This window comes from Syzygium oleosum, unplaced genomic scaffold (genome assembly GCF_021117445.2).
Source record: "Syzygium oleosum isolate NSW1041296 unplaced genomic scaffold, Sole_v2.1 Sole_v2.07, whole genome shotgun sequence".
Taxonomy (NCBI): Eukaryota; Viridiplantae; Streptophyta; class Magnoliopsida; order Myrtales; family Myrtaceae; genus Syzygium; species Syzygium oleosum.
The window spans coordinates 6,552,578-6,574,505 of NW_026607491.1; the positions used below are offsets into that span (position 1 = coordinate 6,552,578).

Below are 21,928 nucleotides of genomic sequence, written 5' to 3' on the forward strand. Positions count from 1 at the left end.
GCCAAAATGGGTGATCACAACTCAACCAATGAGAGTCCTATCAGTACCGATTTCTCCTGCTCGACGCCAAAAGGCAAGAGGTTTCGCATACCGAAGATCCGAACGTGCCCGCCCGCGCCGATGAAGAAAAGGGTTTGCGAGTCGAATCGCTCGAGCAGCTTGCAGAGGAGTCCAATCTCATTCTTTGCTTCCCCAGATATCGAGCTCTTCTTCTTTGCTCATCACGGCTTATCTGTTTAAAATGCCGGGCATCTTTTCCGAATCAATCTGATGATCATGTCCCTTTTCGGTGTTTCATGTTTATAGGATATGGTTTTAGCTTGCACAATCAAAAAGTCTTAGGTTTTTCCTGTGTCTTTGTGATCATAGGAATTTGATTTACTTTTTCACGTTTTCTGTTTCTGCTGTACTTGATATGGTGCTGGATTTTATCACAGTAGAAAGTGGGTAATACATATAGTTGTTTCTTCATTTGTGAAAATTTCTGTGCATGTGTATAAATAAGAAACCGTAGATATACCCGAATGCGATGTGTCATGGCTTTTAGGTCTCTACAATCAAAATGGTGTCAGCATAATCTTTTCTTTCCAAGATAGTGTTTCGCCCATAATGGTTGAATGCTTGTGTTCAAATCAGAAGTTTAATAATGACCTAATGAGATCTGTGGGGGCAAATGTAGGGAGAGAGACTTAGATATTCAATTCGACAGGAGAGAAAATACAAGAGGAAGAAAACAATAGAACGGAACAGTGGATTGTCCATTGTCCTGTCCAATGCAAAGGTTGAGATCAGTATGAATATTTGTCAGAGAGGGTGAGGAGGGAAGGTGCGTGATTGTCTGAGCTCGTGCCAACATGAATGAAGAGAATCCAATGAACGTGGACTCGTGCGGGTTCACAATCTCAGCGCTATCATATTAATCGATCCCTCGTGACCCTTCTTTTGTTTTGAGCACTCCGCTCGAGCACCGGAGCGGCGACACGTGAGGTTTGGAGCCGACTATATTGAGAAAACAGGATTCTCGAACCCCCATCCAAATTTCGCAAGCAAGTTCGATGGAACAAGTTGAAATCGTCTAGAGGCTCGTCGTAACATCACATTAAAACCTTGGGTAATCGATTCGCATTCAGTTGCATCTGGTTGTGCTTTGATTGTTTTGCGATGATTGAGCGTGTTTTTGCCGACACATAAGTTTAAAGCTCTCTTCTGCGACAATTCGATCAAGAACGAGTGAAAATAGCTTACTTGAAACAGCTCCACGATATATACCTCTTAGCCACAATGTAAGGTGAACGAATCCCATGATTCATGCTGACAAAATCTTAATGATTTCGAGAGCGACCCTTATAGAAAGACGAATTGGAGAGATGAATTTGGTAAATTTAGGGTGCAGTGTTCAAACTAGTAAAATACGAAATGGCAAGAATCTTCTCAATATTTCACTAGTCATCTTTCAAGGAATGAGATTTCAAGTAACTACGTGGCCAGTTCTAAACTCAATCTCCAACCCCTTTTTCTCAAAAGTTCATCGAATCGAGAAACTTGATTTGGGACACAATTGATTCTCTTGCCATGCCGGAAACGTTCGTACTTTATCTACAAAAGAAATGACTATTTCACAGGCCTTGCACTTCATAAGAATAGAATGTTTTGTAATCATGTTACTTTCTTAGCTATAATTGCAGCTAAAAAAGCAATTACCCAACAGGCTCCGAATACCCAATCCATTTGCCAAAATCTTCTTAAAATATGCCCTCAGTGCTGGGTTTTGTTTTGCCACTTCAAAAAAATATGGAAGCACTTACTTCAGACGGGAACCGAGTTCTACCTCCTCAAAAAAAGGGCAACTATTCTCACTCACTGCGTCAGCCACTCTAAGTGTATACATCACAAGAAACAAAGACTTTTAACACCTCTGTAATGTAAAACCCTTGCAAACATCTCTTGTTCCCAGTAAATAAGGCAAAATTTGTTTGAAATGCTCGAGACTCGGCTTCAGCATCAACTAAAGTAAACATCAACCTGCAAAACATTCTATTCGCAATACGACACATCATATTCAGGTCCTGGCAAGAGCATGTTAGTGCCAAGATAGATAACAGGCAGGCAAGAGTCTCACGAGCACCATGCTAAAAAGAAAATCCGGTACAAATAGAAAAATCAGTTCATCAAAGTCGTCATTATTTTTTCTCAGCTGTGATGACCTAAAATTCAAGCATTAAGAGGATGTCCTGTCTTGACTAAAAGCTAAAATTGCAGTCTAAAGTTCACAACAGAGAGACCTACTCCTGTACACAGACTAAAGGAACAAGGAAGGTTGGGGGAAAATGAGGAAGTAGACATCCACAATCTCACATGCCCATATTCCTCGTCTCCTCCTCAGAACCTCCTTTTATCCAACAAGCACCCACAAACACAAAGAACAAAAGCCAAGAATGAATTGCCGCCCAGCAAATAGATTGCCAAGAATTGCGGGATCGAAACCATGACACCAGCCTTCTTACATATTTAGAGGTGGGCCCAATACCTTGCACCATGGGACCCATGCAGGGTTCTTGAACCCGGCTAGCGAAGACGCTCTCTGGGTTGCTGGCCAAAGCGGTCTCTCTCCCTTTCATTTGAATATGCTGAGGCCTGGAAGTGGCTGTGATTTTGGTACTGGCTGTTCCCATTCACGTAGTCATGACCTCCGTGAGTTCCATGCGCTTGCGACCTTCCTGCCATGTGACTACTAGATGAATTCCAGGTTTCAGAGGAGTCAGGTGCCAAAGGTTCAGAGCCCGATGAACTGGCAGATTGGGAAGACAGAGCCGGACCAGAGTTTGTGCCCTTCTCTTCAGCTGCATCATTCGAAGCATCGTTTTCACTTTTCTTAGCAAAGCGCCCTCCACTTCCCCTGGCTCTTCTCATGGCATGCTGGTGCCGCGACTCATGAAGATACGGCTATAGATCCAATTAAACCAAAACAAGAGAAAGTAACGACACCGTGTTAGAGAACAAGCAATGAAAAGATATCAATTAAGTTTATCCCCACTGAATTAAAAGTTGAGATAGCTGCAAAAGTTGTAACGAAGGTGAAGTGTGCAGTCAGACAATTTCCCGCAAAAAAGAATTTCCTAAAAATAGCATTTAATGACAGTATAGCATGTGCCTAAGGAAGCAAACACGAGCAGAATACCTTCAAATAAAAAAAAAAAGCCTCATAACCAATTTTTATAACTGGCAAAAGCCAAAGGAACTTCCAAATCAACAAGCAAAAAAAAAAAAACAAATGCAATTCACCTTTCTATTCTTGATAAGCTTCTTTTCAAGCTCAGCTTTAGCACGTGCTTGTCTTCGTCTCAAAATCCCCTGAAACTGCTTAGCATTTACATAAACAGGCTCCTGTGCCAGGTCAAGGGGCAGAGGCATCCTAGCATGAGGAATACCGACAAAAGGATAAGCCTGCCCAATCCAAGATCTCTCAGATGGCATAACCCAGAATTCAGATATGTATCTATTGTGTTACAGAGCACCTCATACAACATAAACAAGGGGTGAACAAGGGAGACCTTTGGCACAATTAACAGCAATTTTCAGTGCTCCTTATTAATTGCAATAAACACAATTAAAGATAAACATGGAAAAATTGTTAGAAGTGTAGCAAAGATTTTCTCTCATATGTTCTCCCTTCATCTCACCCTCTAGTAGGAAACTACCAAATATAACTTGACAAATATAAGAAACAAGCACCATAGAGATCCAAAAAGACCTGAAGTCAATATAAATGATTTGAAGCATCACAATGCCTTATGTGTGAGAAGCAAAGCTGAGCATCAATCTTTGATTTCTTTTCTAAATTGACATTTCAAGCTTAACTGCACAATTACCCATATACCCTTGTCCTAGGAAGTATCTACTGTTGACATATGCATATTACCTTACGGAGATTCGTGGAAAGATGTCGCTACTTCAGCAGTAGATATTATACCTACCCAACAAGCTACATTATCTCAACAACACCGCCATCACCAATGGAGCAGCTAGCTAGTTACTTCGCCAGCACCCCCATCACCAAGGACTTATGTTCCTTATCATCTAGTCTTAGCATCAATGTACTTGAATGTCACCTCTATGAATATTATACAATTGACGAAGCAATCTGCAATTTAGGACTGCTTCAATGGAAATGAAGGAAGCGGTCAAAAGCTAAAAGAAAAAACTAATATTAAAAAAGATAGCATAAAGGCCAGCCAGACTTACTACTTCCTCACATATTTCTTCTTGCAATCTACCAGAAGGAACGATCTTTTCGGATTCTTTTTCTAAAAACAATTTGTGATAACTGTGCATGCACCGGAATGAAAGCTAGCGCATAATAGGTCGGTGTTGTATTGAATGAGATTTGAGGGGTACGAACCATTGACTGATGCCCATATGGTGCCATTATCCCCCCATAATATGGATCTTGATAAGGACTAGATGCACATGCCTGAAAAACAGTTACAAGAACGCCAGGGATCTCTTAATAACGCGATAAGCAAGAAACATTCCAACTCTTTCGAAACAACACAGAATTTGACCATACAGAATCCAAACTAGCCAGAACCAAACTCAGAGAGAACAACAAAAAGAAAGGGACTCACAATTGTGTGACCGACAAGTTCTAGCTGGGGAGGTTGTGCAAGGCCATCATCACGCATGGTAAGTATAGGGGGAGCACCATGCCCATTTTGAGGCTCTTGTCCTTGATTTCCTACTGAAACAATGTACACTAGGCATAAATCTAAGATAACGAGAAGATCATGTATGATTTTACTTCAAACAGAACATGCAAGACCTGATGACCAAAGGAATTGAAGTGCGCCATCTGTATCTAGATAAACAATAAATCTTAAAATAAAGCTTCAGCCAGAGTCTTCTGAGATAGAATGAGAGCTGATTAATAACAAGGTACTTTCAGTATCACAAAGAAAGGGAAGAAGGGATGATCTATTTGCATCTTTTAACAGCCTTGCAGCAATTCTAACAATATTTTTAAAGAATTTCAAACGTGAACATGATACATATACAGTGTATGGAGACACAGATCAAGCACAAGAAATGTTCACCCACAACCTAGGGAAAAGCTTATGCCATCATTCCCCAATCCAACAGGCACCATTAATAGATCCCCAGTGGTTCTCTAAATTCAGTTTAAGACAACAAATTCTGCTTCTAGAAAAGCTCCCCATACCGTATAAGAACACATAGATATGTTACAATTAGGAAATAGTCCACAGAAAATAACAAAGACTAGCGAAAGACATAATATCTTTTGACTTTTTAAAAAAAAGGTAAAAGAATTTAAGGAAAGAGAATTGAGACAAAGAGATCTGATTGGATAAACAGAAGGAAAAACTACATCACTGTACTTGCCAGTACTGTTTAAGACTATCTGCATTTGAGCACAAGTAAACAACCTTATGGACTATCTTACCTTTACCAAAAAAAAAAACAACCTTATGGATGATACTAAAATCTATTCTGAATTAATTGCTAATTTTTCAGGTAGACTTTCTATAGTTCTACGGATACCTTAATCATTTGATGAAACCATGTCAACATGAGATGGTTTCGTGCCTGATACACATTAGACCAAGATTTTCCCTCTCCCCACAAGGACCTAAATGCAGGTCCCATAAAACGAAGAGTGTTACCAGATGAAAATCCGACTACAGTAGGACAATATCCAATCTTTCGGAGGAACATGCATGTGTGGACCAATGCAACCTCTCCATAGAAAGTAGACTGCAACTAGTCCCCAATAGGCCGACTGTTTGTGCAGGAGCAAAAACGGCTACGGATGTATTGGTCGCATTATTACATGCAGTCCTAGTTCTACGGATACCTTAATCACATGATGACACCATGTCGACATGAGATGGCTTCACGCCCGATACACATTAGACCGAGATTTTCCCTCTCCCCCCAAGGACCTAAATGCAGGTCCCATAAAACGAAGAGCATTACCAGATGAAAATCTGACTACAGAAGGAGACAATATCCAATCTTTCAGAGGAAAGTGCACATGTGGACCAATTCAACCTCTCCATAGAAAGTAGACTTCAACTAGTCCCCAGTAGGCCAACTGTTTGAGCAGGAGCAAAAACAGCTATGGATGTGTTGCTCGCATTATCACATGCACTCCTAATTAATCATACAGGAAATGGCTGCTGGTGCCTGGTTGAGCAATAATGTATGGGCGGATATGAAAAGTATAACTTACGAAAGGCCTCACCCAATTAAGGTTGAGATAATTGGAACATGAGAGAAGGTTAAAAATACAAATAACATGAGAGGGAAGAGTTAATGCTGCGATAATGACATGAAGCAATGATCCAACCGATCTCCACAGAATCTAGAATGTAAAATGAGTATATACAGTTCCAGGAATGCAATTATGCGACTCTACCTGCTCCTGAGCATGCAGGGTTCCCTGATCCTTTGACATTATCGTCATCGTCATCTTCCTCAACTCTTTCCTCGTTTGACTGTGATTGACCACCATTGGACTCTGAACCACCATTTATGCATCCTAAAGGCGCATGGGTTTCATTTCTTCCTGGATCAGCTGGAGAAGTAGGATTATATCCTATGCCACGCCACCAGGGTTCGGTGAATACTGCACTAGTTTGGATGATATGTGGATGAGCCTCTACCCTGTTTGAACTTTCAGACTTCGGCTGCATAACGCCAGATTCTATTGCTCTCCGACAATATGTTGGATCACAGCCAACCATATAACAGCATTTGAAACCGAGATGGACCTGCTGAGAATATGACAACAAGAATGGGGAAAATCAATGAACAGATAGTGGTTCCATATAAAATGGGAGAAACACTAGCACATATGTATCACAGGCGAACTTTTTCCGTTCATGCAGCCATAATTATTCCACCCCGCAGAACTTGTAGCATTGGTATAGTGGTTCCAACATTTCTTTACTAATTCAAGTTACATCGAAGATCAATTCTCATATCATCTAGTATTGTATCGTATGCATAACACAGTCACTGGCATACACGAGAGATAATTAGCCAAAATTCCACAAACGAAACACATTTCCGCAACAAGATCACACTGAGTTCGTTAAATTCCTCCAAATTTCAAAAGACGTGTTGCTCAGCTACTTTGCAAAGTGTATACAGAAACGGTGTGTCAGCAGAAGATATAATCGAGATCTCTCGAAAATGATCTTGGAAACAAACATTTTTCCCTTTCATCAGCTACAGGAAAAAAAAAAAAAAAACAGTAAACAACTCCCTTTCATCAGCTGCAGGAAAATTAAAATTCACTATCCGTTAGAATCCCCACTTCTCAATGGGGATCTCTGGAAGACAGTCAACGCAATACCACCCCCTGCTCCAACTTGACACTTTCCAAGTCCAGCGACTTCTACCCACTCGCACCAACACTATCCGGCTCGAAAATCGACGCCCACGACACCGCCAATCTCCAGCAAAACCACAGCATCACTTGATCCTAACTCCCTTCCCCCCACTTCTGAAGTCAAACAAAAACAGACCCCGCCCGGCACAGTGTCTCCAACTCGATCCTCCCCCCCCCCCTTCCCCCCCACCCTCTCTCTCTCTCTCTCTCTCCATAACTCATCAGCAACAAAGCAGAGCACAAGCCAAAAGCGCTACTTCACCCTCCCCCAGGAAACAAAACACAGCTCGAACTCGCGACACGACCATCCATCCACACACACCCTCCACAGCGTAACCAACGAGACCCCCGCCCCCGAATCGCAACCCCCCCAAAAAAAAGAAAAAAAACGAGCTCGGAGAAGCTAAAGAACCGCGCGGGCGACTAGCGATTCAGCACCCAGAATCCGCATGCACGAAACCCTAAAACACCCGCATGCAGCAACCCCCACCACCACCACCACCGAAACCCAAGTCGAAAAGAGCGGGATTCCTCTTGAGAATTCCGACGCGGAAACTGAATCCGAACTCACCGGACGGCGGCGGAGGAGAGGCGGAGCCCTGGGATTCCGGCGGCACCCCCGAGCAAGGGTTCGGATTTTCCGGGAGAGAATTCGAGGGGAAAGTCAATCCGGTTTCTCCAGCGATTCTTCGAGGGAAAAAACAGATATGATTCTTTTCTTTTTTTTTCTGTTTTTTTGTAGTGGCTCAGTGTGTGTGGGGTTGTGTTTGTTTACTCTCTAATAACATAATATAAAAAGCGGCTTTCTTTTATTTATTTTTATTCCCTTTTATTCACAAGCGAGAGAAGAGAGAGAGAGAGAGATAGGGGGGGGGGGGGGGCAGGGGGTGATGATTGCATCACCCGACGTGTACCCCTTCGTGTCTCACAAAGCCGTCGTATCCCAGACACGTGGGTGACAGGCCAGCCTTCTACTCATCTTCGTCACCACCACTCCCCCGGTCCCTCCCTCCTATTTTCCAATTTCCCGATTTTCTTTTTTATTTTTTCTTTCTTCTTTCTTTTTCTTTTTCTTTTCCGGATGACCATTTGGTGTGTCTTTTTCGGTCCGTGCTTTCCTCGGTAGGACCCGGTCGGCCCTTTCGAGCCCGCCCGCCCGGCCTGGGAGATTCTTTTTTCCTTTTTTTCTTTTTGATTCGTATTTGAATGAGCGGGTTCCGTAATGAGCTGTATAGGTCGGGATATGCCGAAACGGGTCATTTTTTTTAATCCATATGTGATCAGCTGACTTTGGTATTACGTGGGTTAGTTATGTTCGGTACATGAGTCGTACATGGGTTTAAAATGTTAAAGTCTAAAATAATATGGGTGTTAAAGGGGTTCGCGACTTACTAAACACGAAACCCACCTCTATGGCTCTCTCTTTATTTCTAAATCTGGTTAAATATGGAAGTATTTTAGTAATATGAGTCGAGTTAGGTATGAGTCACTATTTGGATTGGACCATTTTTCGACCCGACACAAACCCCGACCCGACCCATCCAGTTGACGGGTCTAAATAGGGCCGAAAGGCGCCGTTTCGCTCGAGCCTGGCTTGCCCCGATCGAGAGGGACCGCATGATTATTTCAATGGAAGGACTTGAGTTAAACATAATTAAGCACAATCGCAGATATAATCCGTTCCTTGACATGATGTGTTTAGCGTCGTTGACCCAAAAACTTAGGGAAAATAATACGAATAATCCTATGTTCATTGTAGTTCATGAACTATATGTAGTCTCTGAACTTGAATTAATGGTAGTTTAGGGATTACATTGAACACGTACTAAAAATCCAAAGACCACATTAAATAATTTAAAAGTTCATGGAGCACATTGAACATTAAGTTAAAGTTCATGGACAACATTGAACAGATTAAAAGTTTAGGGACCGCATTACACACTGGACCAAAGTTCAAGGACTGTTTGTGTCATTATCCCAAAAACTAACCCACTTCATAGGTATCTAATAACTATCCGTTAGCATTATCTCCACTCCATTAAATAATCACCAAATTTGTTCCAAAAAATATTACGCTCTTCTTCCCATGTAGCCTCCCACCATCATGGACGTGCGTAGCTAATAGTCTAGTTTAAATTGATAAAAGGACAAAAGAAACTTACGTTCGATCATGTGAATTTCACTTTAGATTTTAAGTATTTTATTACAACATATTCCCCCTCGGACAATCATTAAGTCATTGCCCATTCAAGGAAAGAAAAGGATCTTGGATTTCTTCGGTTGGCAATCATTTTTCCCAACTTATGAAAATAGGTATATTGTTTCTAATCATAATTTCCTACATTAGTCGTGTCGTGCTCCTCGACTTAGGGTTTAGACTACTACTAATTAGATTTTCATCATCACAAAGGGGTGCACCCATTCACTTCGAGGTGATAGAGCTAAAAAGTAGTGCAAGTGCCCAAGCCAACCTCACCAAGCTTTGCGCAATGGCACCTACAGATTTAATATTGCAATGATTCGAGCATACGAGACTCATATCCTTCGACATACACCGCTCGAATGTTCTTTTATTATGGAATCGGCCACTCACATGAATCTAAGTCGGATCGTTACGAACGATATCACGGTCGACGTATCATGACCATAGTTCATATCTCCGTAAATGAATTGGGCCGACATTTGCCTCGGTCGTAATAAAGAAAGTTCGACTAATTTCAATAATTCGTCTCGATTTCGATCGCTCCAGGACAATTATGCCAATGAAAATTTGTCAACTTAATGATTTGGGACACAAAGGGAAAACCTGTCCCCGCATGTCAATTTCGAAATGACCGCATCCTTAATTTGAAATTGTAAAGTTCATGGGCTAAATTGAACGTACCGAAATTCTAAAGATCACATTGAATAAATTAAAAGTTTATAAATTATATTACACATTGAGCTAAAGTTCAAAGACTATATTAAATAAATTAAAAATTTAAAAATCACATTATATATTGAGCTAAAAGGTAGAGACCGTTTTGTATCGTTATCCCAATTATAGATACCGTCCGCGGAACGAACCAACTACTCCAACGTCGGTGAGTTTATCAAAACCACCCCCCCCCCCCCCTCCAAATAAAACCTCCCCCAAAAAAACAAACCGGAGACCCACGTGACAGACACGCACTTGACTGGACAAATTACGGGGGGCACGTGTAACGGCAGGCAGGCGCGACGTCACGAATCATGAGACACGTGCAGCTTTTTCGACCGCCCATCCCATCGTTTGTCGTTTTCTTCCTTCTTCTTTGGGGGGGAAATTCATAAAATATGTCGCCTCATGGGGACGCATGTTCGTGGACAGTGCAGCAACCGTCGATTTCGTGAACAGATTGTTCCAATCAGTCGTTTACGGGGGTCTTCTTGTCCACTTTAGATTTACGATGATAAGATATTGCCTAATCCGCGATTAGGCCTGATCATATAACCTAACAGTCCACGGGTCACGAGTTTGTTGGGCAGACAGGCATGGAGAAAGACGTGTAAATATTTAGGCCCTTTCCCCTCCGGGCTGCCCTATGATAGCCACTAACGACAAAGTCGGGAGGAGTTTATTTTATCGGTGAATCGCGGATTCGAAACTTTTGTTTGACGCTTCCTAAATCCAGCCTTTAGATGTCATTATGTTCTTATCAAGTTTACTAGAGAGCGAAAACCGTAAAATCATTAGGTAGACAATATTCTAGCGATCCAGTATTGAAATTACAGGTTGATAACAATCTGCAAAACGATTTCGATGATTGAGCGAGTACCTCAAGACACCTTTTAAGGCAACTGATTAGAAAAAAAAATTTGATTTTCAAATACACTGCTCTCTCGTAGCATCCGTAATTCTCAAGTTTTGGAGCTATTGAGTATGCTTGACGGGTATTTTTGAGGAACTTGTTATAGTCGAATTTTATATTTGCTAGGACTAACGATATCGAGGCATTATGATAATTTTACAAACTTACCAACTATACGCACGTAAATTCATAGAGATTTGGTAAAATCCAAATGCAAGTTGGTAACGTAATGAAGAAATAAATATTGGTAAACTGGAACGTAATTTGGTAAGCTTCATAATGGATACTGTTGACAAATTTTGAAACCAAAAGAGACTTCCATTCCAACATATCATACCAAACTTCACTCTGAAGATGCTCCGTGATACTCCCACCCAACTCGGCATCCCATTTCGCAACCGCCGGTACAGACGGTCAACCATGGCCGCTCCTCGTAAATTTCAGATAAGACACCCCCTCCTTTATCTGCCAAGCAAGTCCGGCCGACACCGACCCAACGTAGCCCACGAAACAAAGGCATTTTCAGCATCTGGAGCGACTCAACAGACAACCTGATGCAGCTGAAAAGATCAAGCCTCCTAATCGGTCGACTTCCATCTTCGAGACTCCCCTTCCTCGCCAAAGCTTCCATCGAGGAGTCGGTCACAAAGAAACAAGACCTGATGCACAGTTCCGTGATGGCCACGCCGGCAAAGGCAATAGTATGTACGGCTTTGTCCGACACAAATGGCAGGTAACCCAAATCTACGCTGGATAATGTCTTGCTAATGATCCCTCCACTATTCAGCAATTGAGATATCCCTCTATCTGTTACCCTCCTACAGCGTCTAAGGGACAAACGCTGAATAGGCGCGCTCGCTTGGCCGAGCGTCAACATACCACTATCTGTTATATCTGCTCCCACTAGATCCAACGTGTTCAGCATTTTAAGAGACGATATGGAATAAAAACTCGAATCTGCTATGCTCCGGCAGCCCGAGAGATCAAGAATCTCCAAGTTACTGGACAACGCCAACTTCTTCACTGTCTCGCTGGTTATGAGATTGCATGATAGAATTCTCAGTTCGGTCAAAGAACACGGGGCCTCGGTCAGATCATGGAAAGCCAAATCAGACATAGACTGGGAGTTGCGCACCTCAAACTTCTTCAAGTTCTTGCAAGAATGAAAAAATGACGCGAAACCAGCATCACTGACTTTTGAAAAGCCAGAGAGCTGTACAGATTCTAGGCCCTTGCAGCCCTCAGAGAGTAGGAAAATACCCATGTCGTTGACTCTTTTAAAAGATGCCTGGCAGTTTTGTCTATTTCGTGAAAGAGAAAGGCTTTTCAATTGTTTGCAAGAGCCCAAAGACTGAATTCCGGCATTGGTCAAATCACTGTGTGGTAGTAGGTCTTTCCATGGCCTATCTTCGAGATCCAACTCCAACAAACAAGGCATGGACTCAGCGATGGTGGTGACAAGCTTGTCTGATATGGTACTCACATGAAGCGATAAGCTTTGAAGCGAGCATGTAGATGGCAGAGAGGGAAACTTAATGACCTCAGGCCAGTTCTCATTTCCTGCGATTTCCTTCACCAGACTGATCATATCATCTTCAAGCGCTGGCTGCAGCTTCAGGACCTTGATACTTTTGGGCCAGCTTCCCGAGTAAAAAGCATACCCGGGGCCTTCTGCGCCTCGAATCTTTAGACAAAGAGACTGTATAATAAGAAACAGAATCAGTTCTAGCACGCAACATGTCCACCAAAGAGAGAGCATACAGGGAGCCATCAGTCCCTCTACACTTCATGTAATACACTGTACCGCAACTCTTGGTCCTTCCAGAGAAGCTTGTCAAAGGTAAGTCTTCAATGACTGAGAAATGAAAGTTAAGAAAACAACCCGGTCCCACTGTATTACCTCCAAGTGTACACAACAGCTTAACATTTGCTGAAAATTCCCAGTGAATTCGTCGAATGTGCCACACTCTGCCCACTCCAACATCAGCACCCTGTCAGAAGTGACACGGAGAGAATATCATACCGCACTGAATTGATCCAGACCAACATGACTTACGTGCCTGCTGAAGTCGTGACTGCAGTTTACTACAAATCTTGGAGGCATACTTCATATAACGAGTATCTAACATTCACCCGAAAAGATGTTAAACCTCGAATTGAGGTCTTTATGGACACTATCAATGTCCAGCAATTGTTCCTCTAAGCATAACTTTAAAGTAAACATAAATCCCCGAAACTCTGCCACGGTAGTAACAATGGAGGGGAAGTGAGCTGTCGATTTAGATTGACAGACGGCACAATTCAAGCACATACACGAGCAGCACGGCGCCTCTGTCTTATCCAATTCAGAAATGCACAAAAGTAAAATCTTGAAAACCCAATGATCGAGCAAGAACAACGGAGACAAAACGATGCTTTCTAGATAAATTATTCCGGGAGGAAGGTAGGTCGGTATACCTCAAATTGGGGCATTTCCGGCCAATCGAGCCAAGAGCGCTCGGCGACATCGCGGCGCAGCATAGCAAGTTCAGCTCGCGAATATGCGGGCCAAGGAAGCCTTCGAGCGCGCAACAATCCACCCGGAGTCGGAGGCAGTTGATCGTGAGGCTCGTGACGCCGCCGCACGCGGAGAGAACGCGACCGAGAGTTCGAACATCCGGCGAGAAGCCCTGCCATTTTTTTTGCGCAGTTACAGATCCGAAATCACAACCAGAAGCCCCGCGCCATGGACTCGATTACACAATCTAGAAATCGATGCCCGTGCGGATGCGGAGAGATAGCTTCGAACTCACCGCGAGCTGGAGCGAGGAGAGAGAGGAGAGGGCGTCAGCGGCGGAGGAGCGTAGGGTTTTGGAGGCGCAGGCGGCGGAGGAGAGGGACTCCAAATCCAGCCGGAGGAGGACGTCGTGGACGAGGAGAGGGGCGGGAAGGGCCTCGAGTCCGCCGCCGCTACTTCCGCCATCGCCGCCGGTCGCCGTCGCCGTCGCCGTCGCCGTCGCCGTCGACTTCTTCGAGCTCGTGCCCCTTGGATCACTGGAATTCGAAGCTTCCATTGGAGGCGTGAAACATTTGATTGGGATTCTTCTCGGGAGCCAGCGAGCGGAGAAAATATTCAGTGGTTACCAAACACCACGTCATCGTCCTACGTGGCGTGCGTGTTCCACCCAAAAGACGACATGTGTCGCGTGACGTGGCAATGGAAGGAAGTCCTTTTGTCTCTCTCCTCTGGCTGGTTGGGGGGAAAGTACTGACCACAGTAAATATTTATTACCTCTGCGCCTCGCTCTCTCTCCTCTCTCCTCTCTCCTTTCTGTAACGTGAAGGAGGTCTTTTGCCTTCTCTCTCTTCTGCAACCCATTCTCTCTTCCTCTCCCGAGCTCACCCGAAGCCCTCCCCTCCTTCTTCTTCTTGGCCTCCGGCCTCGCCTTTCCGACTTCGGCTTCAGAAACCGTCTGGAGAAACCGCCTGCCTCGGGTTCCGATTTCGGGCTCGGACGATTTTGATGGGGAAGTGATTTCCTTTTGGCGCCTAAAAATTGAATCTTGACTTTCCAAACACACTGAAATTCCAGTGCAAACGCTCATCTCATCGGCTTTCGTAGCTTCATCTGCTAAACCCATCTTCTCTCTCGCTCGCTCGCTCTCTCGCTTGTAGCTTTGGGATTCCGGCGACGCCGTCGACGGCCGTGGAGATGTTGTAATGGAGGGGAGAGAGAGGAGTATGGGTGCTCTATTTAAACCCATTTTCTCTCACGCTCGTAGCTTTGGGATTCCGGCGACCGCGGCTATGGAGGATCGGTATTCTGCTTCCATGGGTATCCATGGAATGGCACGCAGGTAAATTTTTCTGTTTTCAGGCAGAGCTTCTTCTTAATCATGATGACGGGATGGTTTGTGAATAGCTTAACAATTTATGCGACTGTTCTAGAACGATTCAGATGAGATGTCATTTGTATTTGTGATCACCAGAAAGAATTTGGTTGGAAGCTTAGGATACTGACTTAAGTCGTCAAAGCTAGAATCGAAGAAACGGTAATGAACTTGTTCAAGTTTTGTTCTGAAAGGAATTATAGTCAGTTCAGTTCATTATAGCCATCTTCAACGTGCAAGGACGCTAACCTGATTCTGCTACTTTCAATATGCAGGCGTTGTTTGGTATATTTGCTGGGCATAGAGGTGTAATCGCTACTGGGTTTGCCGACTTGAGTAAGTATATCATAGATGAAGTGGTGAGAATAGACCAGGATGAAACAGAGACAGTTACCTGAAGACCGATTTGGATTTTTTGAATGAGGAATCACGAGGCAGCTCATGCTGTGTAACTGCGTTGATTAGAAGGGGCAACCACTTCGTGTTTAAGGCTAGAGATTATCAAGCTGTTCTTTGTTGAGCCGGCACTGAAGAGGCTCTTACATCTGATCATAGGCTTTGCAGGGAAGATGGAAAGGAACGGATTAAGGCTCTCACAACATTCTATTCATTCTTTACTTGTAAAAAGATACTGCGCAATTAAGTTCTTTTACCTTAGCCACTTACATTCTGAAATCGCCGGAGTTACCAAACTCTGCTTGTGTAGAAGCTTGTGAGATTTCTATTCATTTTCATGAAATCTAAGATTAATGATCAAGCTATTGTATCATGTATATTATGTTTTATTTCTATGTATACGGAGTGGGTCTATCCATTAATTTCACTTGAAAAAATATTCTTTTCCGTTGTCGCGGCTGTGAAAGTTGTTTAACATACATGATTTATGTCCTAATGCAATGGCTTCCCTTCTTGTCTTGGAGTTTCTGTAAGCACCCATCATGAAGGGAGCTTCAATAGAAAATCGAGTCCCCTCATAGTTGTTCAATAGCATAGCTTAGGATTGTTGTTGATAGTGTAGCTAGAGTCCCCTCATAGTTGTGACTTGCGACGGATGAGTTTTCAAAGCGAGATCTAGATACAAAAAAAAATAAAAATGGATCGTTTTGTATGATTCATGTCGCAATTCATCATCATGCTAGTTTGAGGTGCCATTGGCAACCCCTCTCCCCTCTCTCTCAAATGTTTCTCATGTTTTTCTAGAGGTGGAATCAAGGCATAATGTAGCACGTCTCCAACCAATAAGCGCGAAATAACGTAAAAAGAAAGACCAATCCCAGCACACCAGCGTAGAACATTAGATCCGTGAGGGCGAGGATATACACCACACGAAAAAGAGGACTTCATAGCAGAGCATCTCCTTTTCTAAATCAACTAATTCGAACTACTTCAATAAAATAACATCTCAAGCAAGCTGCAAAAGATCAACAACACTGCAATCAATTCTCTAATAGACAAATCCAATAACCGAACAGCAATAAGTAAAGGGTTCACACTCCAATTTTTTTAAAATATGTCAACGAGTTTATCCAGCATCGATTCAAACTCAAATGCGACAACTTCGCTAACCAAATATGAACGAATCCCAAAAAAATAAAGAAATCAATCCGTCTCGAGTTGATTAATCCTATGAATTTCAAATCAAACGAACAGAACATCTGGCAGAAAGCAGAAAGAACTATCAGAAGCTGAAGCGCTATTGAGAAAAATGGAGAGAAGTTATCTTCTTTTTCTTCTGGGTATGGCAGATTCAGCATATAGAACACTTGAGTTTGCCTATAATTTCCAGCTGACTCGAGATCGGGTCAGCCATGCCCAACTCAGAAAGTGCGAGCAAGCGAGCGAGAGAGAAGATGGGTTTAGCAGATGAAGCTACGAAAGCCGATGAGATGAGCGTTTGCACTGGAATTTCAGTGTGTTTGGAAAGTCAAGATTCAATTTTTAGGCGCCAAAAGGAAATCACTTCCCCATCAAAATCGTCCGAGCCCAAAATCGAAACCCGAGGCAGGCGGTTTCTCCAGACGGTTTCTGAAGCCGAAGTCGGAAAGGCGAGGCCGGAGGCCAAGAAGAAGAAGGAGGGGAGGGCTTCGGGTGAGCTCGGGAGAGGAAGAGAGAATGGGTTGCAGAAGAGAGAGAAGGCAAAAGACCTCCTTCACGTTACAGAAAGGAGAGAGGAGAGAGGAGAGAGAGCGAGAGCGCAGAGGTAATAAATATTTACTGTGGTCAGTACTTTCCCCACCAACCAGCCAGAGGAGAGAGACAAAAGGACTTCCTTCCATTGCCACGTCACGCGACACATGTCGTCTTTTGGGTGGAACACGCACGCCACATAGGACGATGACGTGGTGTTTGGTAACCACTGAATATTTTCTCCAGCGAGAGGGAGTTGCGCGAAAGCTGCTCGGAGAAATTTTTTTTTTTTGATTATTTATCGGGACAAGCACGCCATTAATCCCTGATTTTTTTCTATAAATATTCACCGGAAAAATGACACAAATGACCTTTGAATTTTGGTCAAACTTACAACGTAGTCTCTTGATTTTTGAGTCATTCGATATGGTGTTTGAACTATCGGTGAATGTTTAATGTAGTATTTTCGTTTGCTCAAATGATAAATCGGACGTTATTTAATGACTTGGATTACTAGATTACTATATGCGAAGTTGGACTTTTGAAAATGATGACATCTTTCTATTTATCTACTTTAGAAAAGAGAAAAAAAATTAGGGTGCTAACGTGTCCACCATTATTTGATGATGTAGATTAGTATATATATATGTAACTTTTCCTTTTTGTCCACGGTTCAAGCTCAACGGCTTAGAATTCACATCAATAGATTCTCTTAATTTGAGTTAATGGAAGGATGACATTGAACATTTTCATAATTTAGGGACTAGATTAAATATTTACAAATATTTTAGCGATCACATTGAACAAATTAAAAATGCAGAGACGACATTGCACATTGGACTAAAGTTCAAGAACTATTTGTATCATTTTCTCAATATTCAGTTAAGCTTGTTGGATCACCTTGATTTTTTTATTTGCAGAGTCTTCTTGTCCAGTTTAGATTTATGATAGTAAGATATTGCCTAAACCATGATTAGGCCTGATCATTGACCTAACAATCCACAATTTGAGTCACGAGTTTGTTGGGCAAGCAAGCAATGGAGAAAGACGTGTAATGAGAAAACTCGATCTAGCATGGTCAGGTTGGAGCCGAGCCGAGCCCGGCCCGGCCCGGCCCGATCCGATTATGGTGGCGAGATTGAGAAAAAATTTAGACCCTTTTCGATCCGGACTGCTCAATGATCACCATTAGCGTTAAGTCGGGAGGATTTTATTTTACTGGTGATTGTGGATTTGAAACTTATGTCCACTGCTTTAAAAATCCAGCCTTTAGATGTGGTTAGGTTCTTATAAAGTTTGCTAGAAAGTGAAAACCGTAACATTGCTAGGAAGGCAATATTCTAGTGATCTAGTAACGAAATTACAAGTCGATAGAAATTTACAAAATGATTTAATAATAAATGAGCGAGTACCCCGAGACACTCATTAAGCAACTAAATAAAAAGATTCTCGATTTTTCATACGTTGCTTTCTCAGGGCACGCGTAATTCAAGTTTTGGAACTATTAAGTATGGTGGACAAGTGTTTTTAGGAACTTGTTACATTAGAGTTTTCTGTATGGCTGACATAATGTGCCAGGACTAATGATATTGAGCTGATGTAAATATTTGACAAACTTGCCAAATGCATAAAGATTGGTAAGATCCAAATGCAAGTTGGTAACATAATGAAGAAACAAATATTGGAAAATCGAAATATAAGTTGGTAGGTAGCTTCATAATGGATGATGCTATTGACAAATTTTGAAACCAAAGAGACTTGCATCCCAACAAATCATACCAATACTTTCACTCTCAAGATGCTCCATGATGCTCCCACCCATCCCGGCATCCCATTTCGCAACCGCCCGTACAGACGGTCAGCCACGGCCGTTCCTCGTAAATTTCAGACAAGACACTCCCTCCTTCCTCCGCCAAGCGAGTGTCGCCGACGCCGACCCAACGTAGCCCACGAAACAAAGGCCTTTTCAGCATCTGGAGCGACTCGACAGACAACCCGATGCAGAAGAAAAGATCAAGCCTCCTAATCGGTTGGCTTCCATCTTCGAGACTTCCCTTCCTCGCCAAAGCTTTCCACCGAGGAGTCAAGTCATATCGAAACAAGACCTGAGGCGCAGTTCCGTGATGGCTAATACAAAAAGGGCAACAGCACGCACGGCTTCCTCCGACACATGTCGCAGGTAACCCAAATCTAACCTGTATAGCGTCTTGCTGACGATCCCTCCACTGTTCCGCAGTTGATGGATCCCTTTATCCGTTACCCCCTGACAGTAACTGAGGGACAAACGCCGAATAGGCGCACACCCTTGACCAAGAGTCAACAGACCACTATCTGTTATAGCTGTTCCCGGTAGATCCAACGTGTTCAGCATTTTAAGAGACGATAGGGAACATAAGCCTGAATCTGCTACGCCCCCGGCAGACCAAGAGATCAAGAACCTCCAGGTGACTGCAGAACGCCAACTTCTTCACCGTCTCGCTGGTTATGAGATTGCACGAGTGGATTCTCAGTTCGGTCAAAGAACACGGGGCCTCGGTCAGATCATGGAAAGCCAAATCAGACATATATCTGGAGGAGTGCACCTCAAACTTCTTCAGGTTCTTGCAAGAACGAAAAAATGATGCGAAACCAGCATCGCTGACTTCTGAAGAGCCAGAGAGCCGTACAGATTCTAGGCCCTGCAGCCCTCAGTTTCGAGAGAGGAGGAGAGAGTAGGAAAATGCCCAGGTCGTTGACTCTATTAAAAGTTACCCGGCAGTTGTATTTACTAAAATACGACTGGCAGTTTCGTCTATTTCGTGAAAGAGAGAGGCTTTTCAATTGCTTGCAAGAACCCAAAGACTGAATTCTGTTGGAGTTGGCGAATATTTCGAGGACTCTTGTTTCTCATACTGTCCACGTGAATTTAAGAAAATCGAAGTATAATTCGATGACATGTGACCCCTGCACATGGAATGCGGGGGTTCGGGTTTGCTGACTCATTTGTTGTGGGATCAAAGGGATTTGGATAGGCTTTGGCTTTTGGCCCATTTTAAGTCCTATATATATTGTACTCGTATGAGAGATCATTGTAACGAGTGGTAGTAGTTGTAAAACCTAAATATTATAGTAGAATCCCTTTGTAGGACGTAGTCCTATTCTGGAGTGAACCTGGGTAAACTCGTGTGTCAAATTTTTTATTATCTGTGTGATTGTTCTGATTCGGTTAGGATATAATCCCATCAAATTCCGGCATTGGTCAAATCACCGTGTGGTAGTACGTCTATCCCTGTCCTATCTTCGAGCTCCAACTCCAACAAACAAGGCATGGACTCAGCTATGGTGGTGACAAGCTTGTCTGATATGGTACTCACACGAAGCGATAAGCTTTGAAGCGAGCGTTTAGATGGCAGAGAGGGAGACTTAATGACCGCAGGCCACTTCTCATTTCCTGCGATTTTCTTCACCAGACTGATCATATCACCTTCAAGCGCTGGACGCAGCTTCAGGACCTTGATATTTTTGGGCCAGATTCCCGAGGAAAAAGCATACACAGGGTCTTCTACGCCTCGAATCTTTAGACAAAGAGACTGTATAATAAGGAACAGAATCTGTTCTAGCACGCAACACGTCAACTAAAGAGAGAGCATACAGGGTAGCCATCAGTCCCTCTAGACCTCATGAACTACATTGAATTTTAAGAAAAACAACCTGGTCCTACCCCTACTGTATTACCTCCAAGTGTACACAGCAGCTTAACAATTGATGAACGTTTCCAATGAATTCGTCGGATGAGCCACGCTCTGCCCACTCCAACATCAGCACCCTGTCAGAAGTCACACAAAGACAATATCATACTGCACTGAATTGTTCCAGACCAACGTGGCTTGCATGCCTGCTGAATCCATCACGGCGGCTTAAAACAAATCTTGGAGGCTTACTTCATATTATGAGTATCTAAATATTCACCTAAAAAGATGTTAAACCTTGAACTAAGGTCTCTATGCGGTTTACTACCCCAGAAATGCACCAAAGTAAAATCTTAAAAACCCAGTGAACAAGCACGAACAACAGAGACAAAACAATACTTTCTAGATAAATTATTCAGGGAGAAAGGCAGGTTGATATACCTCAAATTGGGGCATTTGAAGCATTTGAAGACAGATTGTTTTTTTGGTCATACCATATTAGACGGATTTTTTTTGTCATACCATATTAGGCAGATTATGTGTTCAATTTTTTGCCAGAACTAGATTAAATGTTTGAAATGAATTTATTGGATTCTTGAGGCTAAGGGTTGAATCCCAAATTATCCCCTTCCTTGGTTTTTTTTTCCTTTCTAAAGGCTCAGGTCTAAGAAGCGGTGAAAGATTTACTCGAATTCGTTTGATCAGTTTGTGAATCTAACCGGTTGAAAAACCGAGTCAATATTGGATCCAATCGACACTTTCGACTATTTCAATCGAATTCAACTATTGAACCGACCAGTCCAATCCAAACTTTTAAGTAACATTAGAGTCGTCGTCACCTCATCTCTTGCATCACCGCCGCGGCTTCATGCCGCCTTTATCTTTCCCGCCCTCCTTTGCGGCTCCATTAGAAACGCCCCATTTGCTTATTAATCCACAAAAGCTAAGACCACCACCTTCTCCCAAACCGATGCAGAAAAACTGCACTTCGGAAAGGGAAACGACTTAGCTTCCGACACTGAG

The 21,928-nt window shown here is 43.0% G+C and overlaps 2 protein-coding genes and 1 pseudogene across 4 annotated transcripts; all 3 read right to left on the reverse strand.

Annotated features, from left to right (window-relative positions):
- Positions 1-2,127: 2,127 nt before the first annotated feature.
- Positions 2,128-8,142, reverse strand: LOC115675068 (nuclear transcription factor Y subunit A-1-like). Of its 3 annotated transcripts, none has more exons than XM_056313192.1 (6): positions 7,983-8,142; positions 6,434-6,791; positions 4,626-4,735; positions 4,400-4,471; positions 3,283-3,444; positions 2,128-2,943 (listed from the first exon to the last, which is right to left on the reverse strand). In XM_056313192.1, the coding sequence occupies exons 2-6, from the start codon at positions 6,759-6,761 to the stop codon at positions 2,566-2,568; spliced, it is 1,050 nt and encodes a 349-aa protein (XP_056169167.1). In that variant the 5' UTR covers positions 6,762-6,791; positions 7,983-8,142; the 3' UTR covers positions 2,128-2,565. The 3 variants fall into 3 exon arrangements, with proteins under 3 accessions (XP_056169167.1, XP_030453537.1, XP_030453546.1); XM_030597677.2 differs by having other exon boundaries at positions 4,626-4,738; XM_030597686.2 differs by having other exon boundaries at positions 4,626-4,738; positions 6,434-6,788; positions 7,983-8,131.
- A 3,332-nt stretch (positions 8,143-11,474) lies between these two features.
- LOC115673309 (F-box protein At-B-like) lies at positions 11,475-14,309 on the reverse strand. The gene is made up of 4 exons (XM_030595447.2): positions 14,034-14,309; positions 13,699-13,910; positions 13,142-13,232; positions 11,475-12,940 (listed from the first exon to the last, which is right to left on the reverse strand). Exons 1-4 carry the CDS (start codon positions 14,292-14,294, stop codon positions 11,585-11,587), a joined length of 1,920 nt encoding a protein of 639 aa, XP_030451307.1. The 5' UTR covers positions 14,295-14,309; the 3' UTR covers positions 11,475-11,584.
- Positions 14,310-19,029: 4,720 nt separating this feature from the next.
- Positions 19,030-21,059, reverse strand: LOC115678079 (F-box protein At-B-like; annotated as a pseudogene).
- Between the last annotated feature and the right edge of the window lie 869 nt (positions 21,060-21,928).